We start from the raw sequence: 18,911 nt of genomic DNA, 5'->3' as shown, positions 1-18,911 counted from the left end.
TTCTAGAATGGAGAGTCCATGTTCTAGCATTTGAATATTCCACGATGAAGAGTCTATTTAAATCCATAGGGACATTCCAGAGTAAAGAGTGCATAGTCTTCCCTTGGAATATTCCAGAAAGAATTGTCTATTGACTTCCTCTAGAATATTCCAGAATGAATAGTCCATTGATATCCCTTGGTATATTCCAAAATGAAGTTTCCATGGCTTTCCCTTGGAATATTCCAGAATGAAGAGTCCATTGCCTTCCCTTTGAATATTCCAGAATGAAGAGGCTATTGACTTCCCTTGGAATATTCCAAAATGATGAGCAATTTGTCTTTCCTTGGAATATCCTAGAAAGAAGCATCTTTTGGCTTCGTCCAGAGTATTCCACAATGAAGAGTCCATGGTCTTCCCAAGGAATAATCCTGAAGGAACAGTTGATTATCCTTAAAACAAATTGACTATGAACCTGAGAGGAAGCGAGTTGCACAATGAGATGTGTTCACCTATTATGGAATTGGTTCTGGTAAAATGAAAAAGGACAAGTACTCTCCGAGTGAGGCTGGCAAGCGGTGCCCTTCATCCCCTGGAGATGGACTCTAGAAGGACAAGGTTACCAATGCTTGTTGCATCCTTTGAAGGCTAGCACCACCTCCTAGACCAGTGGTCTTCAAACGTTTTAATGCCCCTCACCCCTGTAAAACAAAAAAATCATTTGGGCCCAGGTACTCCAGAATTTTTCACAATTGTTCTATTAATTTGGAATGTTTAAATATGCTTAGACTTATTTATACATTAAAGTTATATTAAAACTTTTAAAATGCAATCAAAAATGTGAAAGGCGTTCATACTTTTCTGGTTAGCTAAGCCTGTGTAAAAGCATCCACAGTGTGAGTATCCGAGATGAGGGCGGGGTGGGAGTCTGTGAGTATCCAAGCCAAGGGCGGGGATGGAGTCTGTGAGTATCCGAGATGGGGCGGGAGGAAGTATGTGAGTATCCGAGACTGGGTGGGGTGGGAGTCTGTGAGTATCCAAGCCAAGGGCGGGGATGGAGTCTGTGAGTATCCGAGATGGGGCGGGAGGAAGTCTGTGAGTACCCGAGACTGGGTGGGTTGGGAGTCTGTGAGTATCCAAGCCAAGGGCGGGGATGGAGTCTGTGAGTATCCGAGATGGGCGGGAGGAATTATGTGAGTATCCGAGACTGGGTGGGGAGGGGGTCTGTGGGGTATATGTAAAAAGAGTTAACGCTGCATTAGCTGCACTTTTCCTACAGTTTTGCTGGCAAGATTTTTCTTGCCTTATGTACAAGCTGCCGCTAAACTCTGTTAGCTGCAGTTTTCCACCGAAAACGTCCATTATAAAGATCGCCACTTATGTTAGCAATAATGACATGCAAGGGAGGCGTTCCGTGCAAAAACATCCGCTAACCCCACTTAGCGAAATTTACAAGAGGATTCCTTAAGTTTGGAGAAGCAAAAAAACTGCCTATAACAGAAGTAGGAGACCAGAAAATAGCTGGTCTTAAAAATGGTGATAATCCTTGGGGCCTCATTTCAGCAGGCTTTGTTGCTGGACCACGCTGCAAGCAATGCTGCTCGGAGGGTGCTTCTGTAGGTGATGGCAATGCCTCCTCCTGGACGGTCGGCTGGTCCTTGCGGGTGATTTAGTAGCCATCAGTAATGGCGATGGCAACGTCCTGTCCAGAGCAGATGTTAGTCCTGGCAGGCGATGTGGCATCCAGGGTTGATAGCAAGGAGCGTGCTGGCGCCGTAGGGGTGCAGTGTCCGAGAGGAAGGGTCCTTGGTGCTGAGCGCTGTACAAGGCAGACAGACGCAGACGGGCTTGCCTTTGGCACAGGAGACAACCATTACAAAGCAGGCATTACATCGTAATGACTTTAGAATGCAAATCAACAACGCAGGTGCCTTTACATCACATTCCATTACAAGGCATTGTGAGGTCAGTAATGGGGATTTTTTAATTTTTACGGTGGTTATGGGTTTCGAGTCTGGAGATTACATTTGGGGTGTCTCATGGGGTAAAATTTGAAATTTGGGGTATGTTTTGGGGTCAATCATGAAAATTGAGGTGTGCATTTGGTTCAAGTATGATTTTTGGGGTGTGTTTTGGTGGCTCAAAGATGGATTTTAGGGTGAAGGATTTGCTTTGGGGTGCAAGGGTTAGTCTTAGGGTTGCACTCACTGAAGTGGTAATAGAAATGTTTGCATCTCCGCAATCCAACACCTTCCCTACTATTACAATATGCCTAGTATTAGCATGCATTGTTATGGAATGCGATATAATGGTATGCGTCGTAACTCCAAATATACCTTTGGCACACCATTGGTACGCCCGCTGCACATGGCTGCCCAGCGGCCGCCATTGAGAAGTGCTGGCGGGGGACTGGGCAGCCGGGAGGTGAGAAACACCAGAAAGAACACTGTATGTGGCGTGGATACAGGGGGTTGTGTGAGCGGGTGCAGTAAATATTTAAATGAGAGAACTCTCACCTCGAGGCCGGGTCCCATGTCTTTGTTGCTCCTGCTCTAATGAGTCTGCTTTCAGGAACAGGAAGTAGGCAGCCAGGCTCACTCCCCTAAGCCAATCACCACCCTGCAATGTGGCATTGGGATTAGTCAATGGCGCAGGGAAGAGGCGTTCAGCCAGGGGCTGGCGCTCCATCCCCTGGCTGTAATGCAGCCTGCATTGCGAACACGACAGTGCGCATGACTGCTTTGTGCGGCCTGAGAGGGCCAATCAACCAGTCACTATGCACTTGAGTGGGCACGCCACCCCGCCCCTGCCCTGCTCCGTGAGTGGAGCAGCCCTAAGCAAAGGAAACATGGCACAGTAACATCAGGAAGTTATCATCATGTGATGATTGTTCCTCTTCTTGCATTGCTTGGAAGCAGCGGGGCGACGCTCTTCCACCATAGCGGATGAGCCGACACTGGGGGTGATAGGCCAGGCCGACTCTGCCCCAGGGCCTCTTCTGCTTCGTGTCCCACCTTCTCCTTACCTTAACATTGACACCATGGTGCAATCTGCTAAACTCTCTCCAAATTTGTGACTCAGCCAGCAGGAGCCTCTGCCAGGTGGGATTTCACAAGCGTGGGTACAGCAGTCGCCGCCAAGTCTGCTGGTGAACCTCCCGATGCAGTTGATGCAGTAGGGCCCCCTTTGGCATGAACTTGCAGCGCTCCCGCAAACAAAGTTTGGCGCAGCTCAGGGGTCTCACTCTCCACAGCGTCCGGCCAGTGCAACCTCATCCGTCTGTGATGCAGCTAGGTGCTGCCCACTGTTGGTAATCCCCTCCGTGCACCCAGGTGTAGTGGTGGATCGTAATATGCGATGCAGACATCCCTACTTTGGTGCACAGGAGCGCCTCTACTGTTCCAAACTCCAAGGGGGGCAAGGAGGTCTTCTCACACAGGTCAGCAAAGTGTCTCCATGCGACCGGCCAGACTTCACCACCAGGTATGGGCGATCGCCGCACCTCAATGTCTCCCGCCACGGCTCATTGACTCCACAGATCCCCTGCATCCCATCCAAGCTCCGGACGCAGGTCCATTGGGGCATCCAGGCTCCAGATGCAGGTCCAGTGAGGCATCCAGGCTCCAGACTCAGGTCCAGCGACACATCCAGGCTCCAGACGCAGGTCCAGCGACACATCCAGGCTCCAGGTACAGGATCAGCGAGGCATCCAGGCTCCAGACGCAGGACCAGCAAGGCATCCAGCCTCCAGACGCAGGACCAGCGAGGCATCCAGGCTCCAGACACAGGACCAGCGAGGCATCCAGGCTCCAGACTCAGGTCCAGCGAGGAATCCATGCTCCAGACACAGGTTCAGAGAGGCATTGAGGCTCCAGGTACAGGTCCGGCGAGGCATCCAGCCTCCAGACACAGGACCAGCGAGGCATCCAGGCTCCAGACACAGGACCAGCAAGGCATCCAGCCTCCAGGCGCAGGATCAGCGAGGCATCCAGGCTCCAGACGCAGGACCAGCAAGGCATCCAGCCTCCAGACGCAGGACCAGCGAGGCATCCAGGCTCCAGACACAGGACCAGCGAGGCATCCAGGCTCTAGACGCAGGTCCAGTGAGGCATCCAGGCTCTAGACGCAGGTCCAGTGAGGCATCCAAGCTCCAGACGCAGGACCAGCGAGGCATCCAGGCTCTAGACGCAGGTCCAGTGAGGCATCCAAGCTCCAGACGCAGGTCCAGCGAGGTGTCAAACCTCCAGACGCAAGACCAGCGAGGCATCCAGGCTCCAGACGCAGGTCCAGTGAGGCATCCAGCCTCCAGACGCAGGATAAGCGAGGCATCCAGGCTCCAGACGCAGGTCCTGCAAGGCATCCAGGATCCAGACGCAGGTCCAGTGAGGCATCCAGGCTCCAGACGCAGGACCAGCGAGGCATCCAGGCTCCAGACGCAGGACCAGCGAGGCATCCAGGCTCCAGACGCAGGTCCAGTGAGGCATCCAAGCTCCAGACGCAGGTCCAGCGAGGTATCCAGGCTCCAGACGCATGTCCAGCGAAGTATCTAGGCTCCAGACACAGGACCAGCGAGGTATCCAGGCTCCAGACACAGTTTCAGCGAGGCACCCAGGCTCCAGACGCAGGTCCAGTGAGGCATCCAGGCTCAAGACGCAGGACCAGCGAGGCATCAGGACTGCAGACGCAGGTCCAGCGAGGTATCCAGGCTCCAGACGCAGGTCCAGTGAGGCATCCAGGCTCCAGACGCAGGTCCAGTGAGGCATCCAGGCTCCATACGCAGGCCCAGCGTGGCATCCCGGCTCTCATCCTAGTCATCCTGGATGTTGTGTGGCTTGAGCGGGTTGTTGGTGTGTGCTGCACTTGGCCCTGGCTGCTCCATTATGACTTTCATAGTTTTTTTGGTCTATTTTCTATTGCAGGTCGACTGATAGCCTACTTTTTCCATTAGAGGCAAAAAAATCTCACGTTGGGCTGACTAATGTGCGTTTTTGCCGCTAATGTCCTTTCTTTGGTTTTCGCCCGCTAACGCCGGAATTCCTATTGCCATCACGCAAATGTTAGTGGCGGTTTTCACAGCTGATCCCTGAAACTATCGCCAAGGAGTAACATTTTGTACATACGCCGCTAACAAGGCAATAGTTTTCAGCGGTACACAGCGGGAAGAAAACTCCAACGAACTAGCCTTAGCGGTGGGTTTCGCCAGTTCTTTTACATATGCCCCTATGAGTATCCGAGTTGGGGTGAGGAAGGAGTTTGTGAGTGCCCCAGATGGGGTGGGAGGGAGTATCCGAAGCGGGGTGGGGAGGGAGTCTGTGAGTATCCCAGAAAAGCCTTGGAGGGAGTCTGTGAGTATCCAAGACAGGGCGGGAGGAAACCTGTGAGTATCCGATACGAGGTGGGGAGGGAGTCTGTGAGTATCCCAGAAAAGCCGTGGAGGGAGTCTGCGAGTATCCAAGACAGGGCGGGAGGAAACCTGTGAGTATCTGAGACGAGGCTGGGAGTGAGTCTGTGAGTATCCGAGATGAGGTTGGAAGTGAGTCTGTGAGTATCCGAGATAATGCAGGAGAGAGTTTGTGAGTATTGTGAGTATCTGAGACAGGGAGGGAGGGAGTCTGTGAGTATCTGAGACGGAGCTCGGAGTGAGTCTGTGAGTGTTCAAGACGGGGTGGGAGGAAGTCTGCGAGTATCCGAGACAGGGCGGGAGGAAGTCTGTGAGTATCCGATACGAGGTGGGGAGGGAGTCTGCGAGTATCCAAGACAGGGCGGGAGGAAACCTGTGAGTATCTGAGACGAGGCTGGGAGTGAGTCTGCGAGTATCCGAGATAGTGCAGGAGAGAGTCTGGGAGTATCGGAGACAGGGCGGGGATGGAGTCTGTGAGTATCTGAGACGGGGCTCGGAGGAAGTCTGTGAGTATCCGAGGCTGGGAGTGAGTCTGTGAGTATCCGAGACGAGGCTGGGAGTGAGTCTGTGAGTATCCGAGACGAGGCTGGGAGTGAGTCTGTGAGTGTTAAAGACGGGGTGGGAGGAAGTCTGTGAGTATCCGATACGAGGTGGGGACGGAGTCTGTGAGTATCCGAGACAGGGTGGGGAGGGAATCTGTGAGTATCCGGGCTGGATGCAGAGGGGAGGGGGGGTCCCTTCCCTTCTGACACAGACTCCCAGCCAGGTATACATGACACAAGATATTAGTGACGCCATCACAGAGGGGTTACTGCTGAATTACTTGTTTTAAACTGAAAACAAGCACTGCTATCAGCAGGTTGCTTCTTAACCAGAGCCTGGTGCTCCCCCATCAGTTAAAGGGAAAACAAAAAACGTAATATAACCATAATATCACAAATACCCATGTACATAAGTGATTATATAAATAAATTTAATGAAAAACAAAGGGCGCACATACTATACACAAAAAACATTTGACATGTGGAAAATCAAGAAACAGAGGCAGAGGAAAATATACATACAATAATTGACACAGTGCACAACCAAACAATAATGTCCTCTTGATTTTATGCCATGTTAGAAGCGTCAACAGCGTTTCAACCCAAGGTTGTTTAACGGGTCATCATCAGGACAATAGACTTTAAGAACGAGAGGCAACCTCAAAGTTTCTAAAAAAATGAAAACATGTACTTGGGATTTAAAGATAATAAAACAACTAGTTTCTGATTTTTTTCAGGCCTTATCACCACCGAATGTGTGCCCAAGAATCTTAAGAACTAGTGAAGTAGAAAAGATTTTATTAAAAAGAAGAAAAAGTAGAACCAATTGCCAAACCAATTCAAGACATGTGCAAATAGGTAGAAAAGTGAGGTTTTTAAAATATAAGGAGAAAAAAACTTAAATTCTACCTGTACAAAATGCTCCTCCCTTGGTCCATTATTGTTTGGTTGTGTACTGTGTCAATTATTGTATGTATATTTTTCTCTGCCACTGTTTCTTGGTTTTCCACATGTCAAATGTTTTCTGTGTATAGTATGAGTGTAACAGTTTGAGCGCCCTTTGTTTTTCATTAAATGTATTTGTATAATCACTTATGTACATGGGTATTTGTGATATTATGGTTATATTACGTTTTTTGTTTTCCCTTTCCCTTTCCTTTTGATTCAATTCAATGTTTGTTCAGTTGTGTAGTGTGTGAATATAGCCCAAGAGCCATTGTTTGGAAAACAGCCATTGTAACCCTTGGTTCTTGCTCTAGGGTCGCCCGTGCGGTCAGTAAACAACCCCCATCAGTTAAGACCACTAGTGGGGAGGGGGGGCGGCATCATCCCCCTTCATCCCCATCGGTAGTTAAGGCCCCCCAACTCGACACCGTTGTTGAAGACCCCTGTTCTAAAGGCTGGAGCAATGAAATGCTGGCAGCCACCTCTGGGCAGGTAGAATGGGGTACCCCCTCCCCCTGGGATCGGTCACTCACCCCCCCTACTACCACCCCACCGTAGTGTGCCTCGAAGCCTCACCTCCTTGCCCACCGGCATGCCGCTGCCAAGCCCCGCAGTGAGGCCGACCACCTTGGCCAGGAAGGCCTTGAAGGTAAGATACTCCTTCAGGACCACCCCACGCAGGATGGTCTTCAGCTCCGGGATGCCTGAACCTAGGGGGAGAGGAGGGGAGGGGAGTGAGACACGAGAGTGAGACACAAGAGTGAGATACAAAGAGAGTGAGATATGTCAAGAGTGAGATGACAAGGGTGAGACACAAAAGTGAGACACAACAAGACTGAAACACGACAAGAGTGAGACACAGCAAGGGTGAGACATGAGAGTGAGACATGAGAGTGAGACATGGCACGAGTGAGATACAACGAGAGTGAGATATGACAAGAGTGATATGACAAGGGTGAGACACAACAGGAGTGAGACGACAAGAGTGAGGCACGAGTGAGACGACAAGAGTGAGACACCACAAGAGTGAAACACAAGAGTGAGACATGGCAAGAGTGAGACACAATGAGAGTGTGATATGACAAGAGTGAGACGACAAGGGTGAGCCACAACAAGAATGAGACACGACAAGAGTGAGACATGACAAGAGTGAGACGACAAGGGTGAGACACGAGAAGAGGGAGACATGACAAGAGTGGGAAACGAGAAGGGTGAGACATGACAAGAGTGAGACGATAAGGGTGAGCCACAACAATAGTGAGACACGAGAAGAGTGAGATGACAAGTGTGAGACGCAAGAAGAGTGAGACATGACAAGAGTGAGATGACAAGTGTGAGACGCAAGAAGAGTGAGACATGACAAGAGTGAGACATGAGAAGAGAGATACCTGACAAGAGTGAGACGACAAGGGTGAGAGACAAGAGTCAGACACAAGAGTGAGACATGACAAGAGTGGGACGACAAGAGTGAGACGACAAGCAAGAGTGAGACACGACAAGAGTAAGACACGACAAGAGTGAGACACAAGAGTGAGACAACAAGAGTGGAACATGACAAGAGTGGGAAGACAAGAGTGTCACACGGCAAGAGTGGGACAAGACAAGAGTGAGATGTGACAAGAGTGGGACGAAAAGAGTGAGACGACAAGGGTGAGAAACGACACAAGTGAGACACATCAAAAGTGAGACACAACAAAAGTGAGGCACAACAAGAGTGGGAGTACAAGGATGAGACACAGCACGAGTGAGACATGAGAAGAGTGACTGACATGGCAAGAGTGAGACAACAAGGGTGAGAGACAAGAGTGCGACATGACAGGAGTGAGACACAAGAGTGAGGAGACAAGAGCTATACATGACAAGAGTGGGATGGCAAGAGTGACACCCGGTAGGAGTGAGACAAGACAAGAGTGAGACATGACAAGAGTGAGACACAACAAGAGTGAGACGACAAGGGTGAGACTCAACACAAGGGAGACACAGCAAGAGTGAGAGATAACAAGAGTGGGACATGACAAGAATGGGAAGACAAGAGTGTCTCACGGCAAGAGTGAGACAAGGGTAAGACACGAGAGTGAGACATGACAAGAGTGAGACACGAGAAGCGTGAGACACGGCAAGTGTCAGACGACAAGGGTGAGGCACAAGAATGAGACACAACAGGAGTGAGACACAAGAGTGAGAAGATGAGAGTGAGACATGACAAGAGTGGGACAACAAGAGTGAGACACAGCAAGAGTGAGACAATGGTGAGACACGAGAGTGAGACATGACAAGAGTGAGACACGGGAAGCGTGAGACATGGCAATAGTCAGACGACAAGGGTGAGATACAAGAGTGAGACACCACAGGAGTGAGACACAAGAGTGAGACATGACAAGAGTGGGACGACAAGAGTGAGAAACAGCAAGAGTGAGACATGACAAGGAGGAGACAACATGGGTGATACACAACAAGAGTGAGACGACAAGGGTGATACACGACAAGAGTGTGATGACAAGGGTGAAACACAACAAGAGTGAGACATGACAAGAGTGAAACATGACAAGAGTGAGACAACAAGAGTGGAACATGAGAAGAGTGGGACGGCAAGAGTGTCACACGACAAGAGTGAGACAAGACAAGAGTGAGATGTGACAAGAGTGGGACAACAAGAGTGACACGACAAGGGTGAGACTCGACATGAATGAGAGACAGCAAGAGTGAGACACCACAAGAGTGAGACACAACAAGAGTGGGACGACAAGGATGAGACACAGCAAGAGTGAGACACGGCAAGAGTGAGACATGGCAAGAGTGAGACACAAGAAGAGTGACTGACATGGTAAGAGTGAGACAACAAGGATGAGAGACAAGAGTAAGACACGACAGGAGTGAGACACAAGAGTGAAGTGACAAGTGTGAGACATTACAAGAGTGGGACGACAAGAGTGACACATAGCAGGAGTGAGACAAGACAAGAGTGAGACATGACAAGAGTGAGGCACAACAAGAGTGCGATGATAAGGGTGAGACTCGACACAAGGGAGACACAGCAAGAGTGAGAGGCAACAAGAGTGAGACATAACAAGAGTGAGATGACATGGATGAGACACGGCCAGAGTGAGACACGGCAGGAGTGAGGCATGAGAAGAGTGAGACACGAGAAGAGTGAGACATGACAAGAGTGAGACACAAGAGTGAGACACGGCACGAGTGAGACACAGCAAGAGTAAGATACAAGAAGAGTGAGAGATGAGAAGAGTGAGACATGACAAGAGTGGGACGACATGAGTGAGACACAGCAAGAGTGAGACAAGGGTGAGACATGACAAGAGTGAGATATGACAAGAGTGAGACACAAGAGTGAGACACGGCACGAGTGAGACACTGCAATAGTGAGACACAGCAACAGTGATTCAAGGGTGAGACACAAGAGTGAGACATGACAAGAGTGGGACACGAGAAGCGTGAGACATGGCAAGAGTCAGACAACAAGGGTGAGACACAAGAGTGAGACATGACAGGAGTGAGACACAAGAGTGAGAAGACAAGAGTGAGACATGACAAGAGTGAGACACGAGAAGCGTGAGACATGGCAAGAGTCAGATAACAATGGTGAGACACAAGAGTGAGACATGACAGGAGTGAGACACACGAGTGAGAAGACAAGAGTGAGACATGACAAGAGTGAGATAACAAGAATGAAACACGGCAAGAGTGAGACATGACAAGAGTGGGATGACATGAGTGAGACATGACAAGAGTTAGACACGAGAAGCGTGAGACATGGCAAGAGTCAGACGACAAGGGTAAGACACAAGAGTGAGACACGACAGGAGTGAGACACAAGAGTGAGAAGAGAGTACAGTGAGACATGACAAGAGTGGGACAACGTGGGTGATACACAACAAGAGTGAGATGACAAGGGTGAGGCACAACAAGAGTGAGACATGACAAGGGCGAGACGACAAGGGTGAGACACAACAAGAGTGAGACGACAAGGGCGAGACATGAAAAGAGTGAGACATGACAAGAGATGGATGACAAGAGTGATACACAGCAGGAGTGAGACAAGACAAGAGTGAGATATGGCAAGAGTGAGACGACAAGGGTGACACATGACAAGAGTGAGACACAACAAGATTGAGATGACAAGGGTGAGACACAACAAGAGTGAGACATGACAAGAGTGAGATGATAAGGGTGAGACTCGACACAGGGGAGACACAGCAAGAGTGAGAGACAACAAGAGTGAGACACAACAAGAGTGGGATGACATGGATGAGACACGGCCAGAGTGAGACACGGCAGGAGTGAGGCATGAGAAGAGTGAGACACGAGAAGAGTGAGACATGACAAGAGTGAGACGACAAGGGTGAGACACAACAAGAGTGAGACGACAAGGGCGAGACATGAAAAGAGTGAGACATGACAAGAGTGAGATGACAAGAGTGATACACAGCAGGAGTGAGACAAGACAAGAGTGAGATATGGCAAGAGTGAGACGACAAGGGTGACACATGACAAGAGTGAGACACAACAAGATTGAGATGACAAGGGTGAGACATGACAAGAGTGAGACACAGCAAGAGTGAGACATGACAAGAGTGAGATGACATGGATGAGACACGGCCAGAGTAAGACACAGCAAGAGTGAGGCATGAGAAGAGTGAGACACGAGAAGAGTGAGACATGACAGGAGTGAGACACACGAGTGAGAAGACAAGAGTGAGACATGACAAGAGTGGGACGACATGAGTGAGACACGGCAAGAGTGAGACAAGGGTGAGACACAAGAGTGAGACATGACAAGAGTGAGACACGAGAAGCGTAAGACACGGCAAGAGTCAGACGACAAGGGTAAGACACAAGAGTGAGACACAACAGGAGTGAGACACAAGAGTGAGAAGAGAGTACAGTGAGACATGACAAGAGTGGGACAACGTGGGTGATACACAACAAGAGTGAGACATGACAAGAGTGGGACGACAAGAGTGAGATGACAAGGGTGAGGCACAACAAGAGTGAGACATGACAAGAGTGAGACGACAAGGGTGAGACATGACAAAAGTGAGACAGGACACAAGTGAGACATGACAAGAGTGAGACACGACAAGAGTGGGACAGCAAGGGTGGGACAACAAGGGTGAGACATGACAAGAGTGAGATGACATGGGTGAGACATGACAAGGGTGAGACACGACAAGGGTGATACATGACAAGAGTGAGACATGACAAAAGGGCGACACTAAAAGAGTGAGATGATAAGAGTGAGACACAACAAGAGTGAGACACAGCAAGAGTGAGACATGGTAGGAGTGAGACATGAAAAGGGTGAGACATAACAAGAGTGAGATACGATAAGAGTGAGATGACAAGGGGGAGACATGACAAGAGTGAGACATGATAAGAGTGTGACACAACTAGAGTGAGACGGCAAGGCTGAGATATGACAAGAATGGGGCGACAAAGGTGAGACACGAAAAGACTGGGATGACAAGGGTGAGTCAGGACAAGAGTGGGACGACATGAGTGAGACACTGCAAGAGTGAGACAAGGGTGAGACACAACAAGAGTGAGACGACAAGGGCGAGGCATGAAAAGAGTGAGACATGACAAGAGTGAGATGACAAGAGTGATATATGGCAGGAGTGAGACAAGACAAGAGTGAGATATGGCAAGAGTGAGACGACAAGGGTGACACATGACAAGAGTGAGACACAACAAGAGTGGGATGACAAGGGTGACACATGACAAGAGTGGGATGACAAGGGTGAGACACGCCAAGATTGAGATGACAAGGGTGAGACATGACAAGAGTGAGGCACAGCAAGAGTGAGACATGACAAGAGTGAGACATCACAAGAGTGGGACAAAAAGGATGAGACACGACAAAAGTGAGACATCACAGGAGTGGGACAAAAAGGATGAGACACGACAAGCGTGAGGCACATCAAGAGTGCGACACAAGTACCCTAAAAATGACTCTCATAGACAAGGGTACCCAGGAAGGGAGGGAGAGTGAGACACAAGAGTGAGACACAGCAAGAGTGAGACACAAATACCATCAGAAGGAATCTCACAGGCAAGGGTGCACAGAAATGGAGGGTGAGTGAGAGACAAGAAGAGTGAGACACAAGAGTGAGACACAGCAAGAGTGAGACATGGCAAGAGGGAGACAGGACATGAGTGAGACATGACAAGAGTGAGATGACAAGGGTGAGACACGACAAGAGTGAGACAAGGGTGAGAAAAGACAAGAGCGAGTCACAAAAAGAGTGAAACACAGCAAGAGTGAGACACAAATACCATCAGAAATAAACGCACAGAAAAGGGTGCACAGGAACGTAGGATGAGTGAGACACAAGAAGAGTGAGACACAAGAGTGAGACGACATGGCATTAGAGAGACATGACAAGAGTGAGACGACAAGGGTGAGACACAAATACCATCACAAAGACTCTTACAGACAAGTGTGTACAGGAATGTAGGATGAGTGAGACATAAAAAGAGTGAGACGCAAGAGTGAGACACAGCAAGAGTGAGAAATGGCATGAATGAGACACGACAAGAGTGAGATGACAAAGGTGAGACACAAGTTCCATCAGAAGGAATCGTACAGACAAGGGTGCACAGGAAAGGAGGGTGAGTGAGACACAAGAGTGAGACATGGCAAGAAGGAGACATGACATTACTGAGACATGACAAGAATGAGACAACTAGGGTGAGACACAACAAGGGTGAGACACAACAAGGGTGAAACGCAACAAGAGTGAAACACAGCAAGAGTGAGATACAGTAAGAGTAAGACATGTCAAGAGGGAGACGACAAGCGTGAGAAACAACAAGAGGGAGATGACAAGACTGTGACACAACAAGAGTGAGACACAAGCATGAGATGACATGGGTGAGACATGACAAAAGTGAGACACAACAGGAGTGAGGCACATGACCATCAGAATGACTCCCATAGACAAGGGTACACCGGAGCAGAGGGCGAGTGAGACAGAAGAGAAGAGTGGGACACAAGAGTGAGACACAACAAGAGTGAGACACAAGGACCATCGAAAGGAATCACACAGATGAGGGAGCACAGGAACGGAGGGTGAGTGACACAAGAAGAGTGAGACATGCCAAGAGTGAGACACAAGGACCATCGAAAGGAATCACACAGACGAGGGAGCACAGGAACGGAGGGTGAGTGACACAAGAAGAGTGAGACATGCCAAGAGTGAGACATGCCAAGAGTGAGATGACAAGACTGAGACACAAGAGCGATACACCACAAAAGTGAGACACAAGAACCATCAGAATGAATCTCATACACAAGGGTGCAGAGGAAGAGAGGGTGAGTGAGACACAAGAGTGAGACACGGCAAGAGTGAGACACAACAAGATTAAGATGACAAGGACCATCAGAAGGAATCACAAAGACAAGAGTGCACAGGAGCCGGTGGAGAGTGAGACACAAGAGCGAGATACAGCATGAGTGAGACACAACAGGAGTGAGATGCAAGAATGAGACACAAGAAGAGTGAGACAAAAAGAATAATAATAATACTAATAATAAATACATTTATAAAGCGCCTGGTTGCACTAGAGAAACAGTGCGTCCCCGCGCTGTGGATGCAGTCCAAAGGGCTCCAGGGAGGGGGAAATGGAGGGACCGGACCCCTCCATTCTAATCTTTAGGGAACAGATGGGTCTTAAGTTTAAGACAGAACCGCGTTTCCGAAGGTTCCATACGAAGTTCAATGGGGAGTTCGTTCCATTGTTTGCTGGCTAAGTACCTAAAAAACGACCCCTCATCCGCGCTTTATGGATACAGGGTACCAGAAATTGCATGGTACCCATAGATCCCAAAAGGCGGTTGGGACGGTATATAGTCAGCATCTTTTGGAGATAGACTGGGCCTTTGCCCTGTGCTGTACGATGGGTCATGCACAAGGCTTTAAATCGAATGCGTTCCCGAATGGGGAGCCAGTGCAAGATCTGTAACGCACGTTTCCCAGACAACTTGCTAGGCAAGTTCAAGACAAGCCTTGCAGCCGCATTTTGGACACATTGGAGTTGGTTCAGGCCCTTTCTACTAAGGCCACAATCCAGAGAGTTCCCGTAGTCAAGATGAGAGGTGACCATGGCATGCACTAATGTTTTCCTCGCTGTGATGGGTAATAGGTCTAGAATTTTGCGTAAGACCTTTAGTATGCCATAGCATTTACCAGCCACATTTCCGATAAGTTGGAAATATGAGAGGTTAGAGTCCAGGACAACCCCCAAGCTTTTCACCGTATCAGAAGGAATAGGTGTAGGGCCCAGGTCAGAGGGCCACTAAGCCGACGTCCAAATCGAAGGGGAAGAAGGCGAAGGCAATTGGTCTTCATCCAGTCGGCGAGTGCCACCAGACAGGCAGAGAAATTATCTGCCGTCTCCAGTGGGTTGTGAGATAGGGTGACCACCAGTTGGGTGTCATCGGCATAAGACACAACATCCACCCCATAGGATTCCACCATGCTAGCAAGGGGTTCCATATACAGATTACACAACGTTGGGCTCAATATAGAGCCCTGAGGAACCCCTTGTCTAAGAGAACGGTGTGTAGATTTAAAAGGGGGGCAGTGTTCTTGAAATTTCCTGTCTGCTAGAAAAGAGTCCATCCATTCATAGGCTGACCCGGCTACCCCTAAGTCGCTAAGGCGGGCAAGGAGCTCAGAGTGCGACACAGTGTCAAAAGCTGCACTCAAGTCCAGCAGTACTAGGGCGGCTGTCTGTCCCTCATCCACCTTCTGATGGAGTAATTCCGTGGAAAAAAGTAGGGCGGTTTCTGTAGGATGTTTCGCCCTAAACCCAGATTGGGAGAAGTGTAGAAGGTGAGTATCCTCCATGAATTGTACCAGCTGGTTGTTGACCAGTTGCTCCACCACTTTGGCACAGAATGGCAGGAGGGAAATAGGGCGGAGATTGTCCAGCTGAGATACACTCTGGTTAGGTTTCTTTTTTTAAGGAACCACCTGGGCTAATTTCCATTCCTCCTTCACATATCTTTCTTCAAAAGATAGGGTGGCCACATTACCTATGTGATGGCCCAGGAGGTGCAAATGACTCCTGAGAATCTTAGGAGGGGCAACATCCGTAGGGGATCCTGATTGGATACCTGCAATTAATTTGATCAATTCCTCCCCCGAAGGAACCTTGAACTCAGTGAGATATGTGTTCTTAAAAAGCCTCTGACAAGTATCCGGGACAGGGGTGTCATTGGCCGCATTTTCCTGAAAAGACCTATAGATCTTCTCCACTTTGTTCATGAAATGGTCAGCAATGGATTCGCATATCTCGGTGGAAAAGAGGTCTTTAGTCACTGTCCTAGCGAGTGACATTAACTCCTTATAAATCACGAAAAGCTCTTTGGAGGAATTTTCGGATGATTCAATCCTCTCTTTAAAAAATTTTCCTTTTTGCCTTCTTAATCAGACTATGGTCCTCCCTTAGGCTATTCATAGACTGAGACACAACAGGCGTGAGACACAAGGAATGACTCCCATAGACAAGGGTGCACAGGAGCAGAGGGCGAGAGAGACACAGGAGAAGAGTGAGACACAAGAGAGAGACACAAGAGAGAGACACAAGGACCATCAGAAGGAATCACACAGACGAGGAAGCACAGGAACGGAGGGTGAGTGACACAAGAAGAGTGAGACATGCCAAGAGTGAGACACAACAAAAGTGAGATGACAAGAGTGAGACACAACAAAAGTGAGATGACAAGAGTGAGACACAACAAAAGTGAGATGACAAGAGTGAGACACAACAAAAGTGAGATGACAAGAGTGAGACACAACAAAAGTGAGATGACAAGAGTGAGACACAACAAAAGTGAGATGACAAGAGTGAAACATGCCAAAAGTGAGACACAACAGGCGTGAGACACAAGGACCATCAGAATGACTCCCAAAGACAAGAATGCACAGGAGCGGAGGGCGAGTGAGACACATGAGTGAGACGACAACAAAAGTAAGACACAACAAGAGTGAGACACAAGGAATGACTCCTATAGACAAGGGTACACAGGAACGGGAGGGTGAGTGACACAAGAAGAGTGAGACACAAGAGAGAGACACAAGGACCATCAGAAGGAATCACACAGACGAGGAAGCACAGGAACGGAGGGTGAGTGACACAAGAAGAGTGAGACATGCCAAGAGTGAGACACAACAAAAGTGAGATGACAAGAGTGAGACACAACAAAAGTGAGATGACAAGAGTGAGACACAACAAAAGTGAGATGACAAGAGTGAGACACAACAAAAGTGAGATGACAAGAGTGAGACACAACAAAAGTGAGATGACAAGAGTGAGACACAACAAAAGTGAGATGACAAGAGTGAAACATGCCAAAAGTGAGACACAACAGGCGTGAGACACAAGGACCATCAGAATGACTCCCAAAGACAAGAATGCACAGGAGCGGAGGGCGAGTGAGACACATGAGTGAGACGACAACAAAAGTAAGACACAAGGTATGACTCCTATAGACAAGGGTACACAGGAACGGGAGGGTGAGTGACACAAGAAGAGTGAGACATGCCAAGAGTGAGACACAAGAGTGAGACACAAGAGTGATACGCAACAAGAGTGAGACACAAGAGTGATACGCAACAAGAGTGAGACACCACGAAAGTGACACAAGAAGAGTGAGACACAAGAGAGAGACACAAGGACCATCAGAAGGAATCACACTGACGAGGGAGCACAGGAACGGAGGGTGAGTGACACAAGAAGAGTGAGACATGCCAAGAGTGAGACACAACAAAAGTGAGACACAACAGGCGTGAGACACAAGGACCATCAGAATGACTCCCAAAGACAAGAATGCACAGGAGCGGAGGGCGAGTGAGAGACAAAAGTGAGACAACAACAAAAGAAAGACACAACAAGAGTGACACACAAGGAATGACTCCTATAGACAAGGGTTCACAGGAACGGGAGGGTGAGTGACACAAGAAGAGTGAGACATGCCAAGAGTGAGATGACAAGAGTGAGACACAAGAGTGATAGGCAACAAGAGTGAGACACAAGAGTGAGATGACAAGAGTGAGACACAAGAGTGATAGGCAACAAGAGTGAGACACCACGAAAGTGAGACAAGAGTGAGACACAAAAACCATCAGAAAGAATCTCATATACAAGGGTGCAGAGGAAGAGAGGGTGAGTGAGACACAAGAGTGAGACACGGCAAGAGTGAGACGCGAGAATGCAGTTGAGAGAGAGTGAGGTCCTGCCTAATGCAGTGAGAGCCTGCTGCAGAGAGAGAGTGAGGTCCTGCCTAATGCAGTGAGAGCCTGCTGCTGAGGGGGAGTGAGGTCCTGCCTAATGCAGTGAGAGCCTGCTGCTGAGAGGGAGTGAGGTCTCGTCTAATGCAGTGAGAGCCTGTTGCTGAGAGGGAGTGAGGTCCTTCCTAATGCAGTGAGAGCCTGCTGCTGAGTGGGAGTGAGGTCCTGTTGAATGCAGTGAGAGCCTGCTGCTGAGAGGGAGTGAGGTCCTGCCTAATGCAGTGAGAGCCTGCTGCTGAGGGGGAGTGAGGTCCTGTCTAATGCAGTGAGAGCCTGCTGCTGAGTGGGAGTGAGGTCCTGTCTAATGCAGTGAGAGCCTGCTGCTGAGGGGGAGTGAAGTCCTGTCTAATGCAGTGTGAGCCTGCTGCTGAGGGGGAGTGAGGTCCTGTCTAATGCAGTGAGAGCCTGCTGCTGAGTGGGAGTGAGGTCCTGCCTAATGCAGTGAGAGCTTGCTGCTGAGTGGGAGTGAGGTCCTGTCTAGTGCAGTGAGAGCCTGCTGCTGAGGGGGAGTGAGGTCCTGTCTAATGCAGTGTGAGCCTGCTGCTGAGGGGGAGTGAGGTCCTGTCTAATGCAGTGACAGCCTGCTGCTGAGAGGGAGTGAGGCCTCGTCTAATGCAGTGAGAGCCTGCTGCTGAGTGGGAGTGAGGTCCTGTTGAATGCAGTGATAGCCTGCTGCTGAGAGAGAGTGAGGTCCTGCCTAATGCAGTGAGAGCCTGCTGCTGAGGGGGAGTG

At 49.4% G+C, this 18,911-nt stretch overlaps 1 protein-coding gene across 1 annotated transcript in view; it reads right to left on the bottom strand.

Annotated features, from left to right (window-relative positions):
• Window positions 1–18,911, bottom strand: part of CLCN1 (chloride voltage-gated channel 1) — a gene marked incomplete at its 5' end in the record, with an annotated part of 596,613 nt that overhangs the window by 262,569 nt on the left and 315,133 nt on the right. Inside the window, one exon of the mRNA XM_086928421.1 lies at window positions 7,444–7,577. Within this exon, the coding sequence (XP_086784547.1) occupies window positions 7,444–7,577 (134 nt within the window). The remainder of the gene's footprint in view (window positions 1–7,443; window positions 7,578–18,911) is intronic.

Source organism: Lissotriton vulgaris, chromosome 7 (assembly GCF_964263255.1).
Source record: "Lissotriton vulgaris chromosome 7, aLisVul1.2, whole genome shotgun sequence".
NCBI lineage: Eukaryota > Metazoa > Chordata > Amphibia > Caudata > Salamandridae > Lissotriton > Lissotriton vulgaris.
This window is presented reverse-complemented; position numbering and strand designations above follow the sequence as displayed.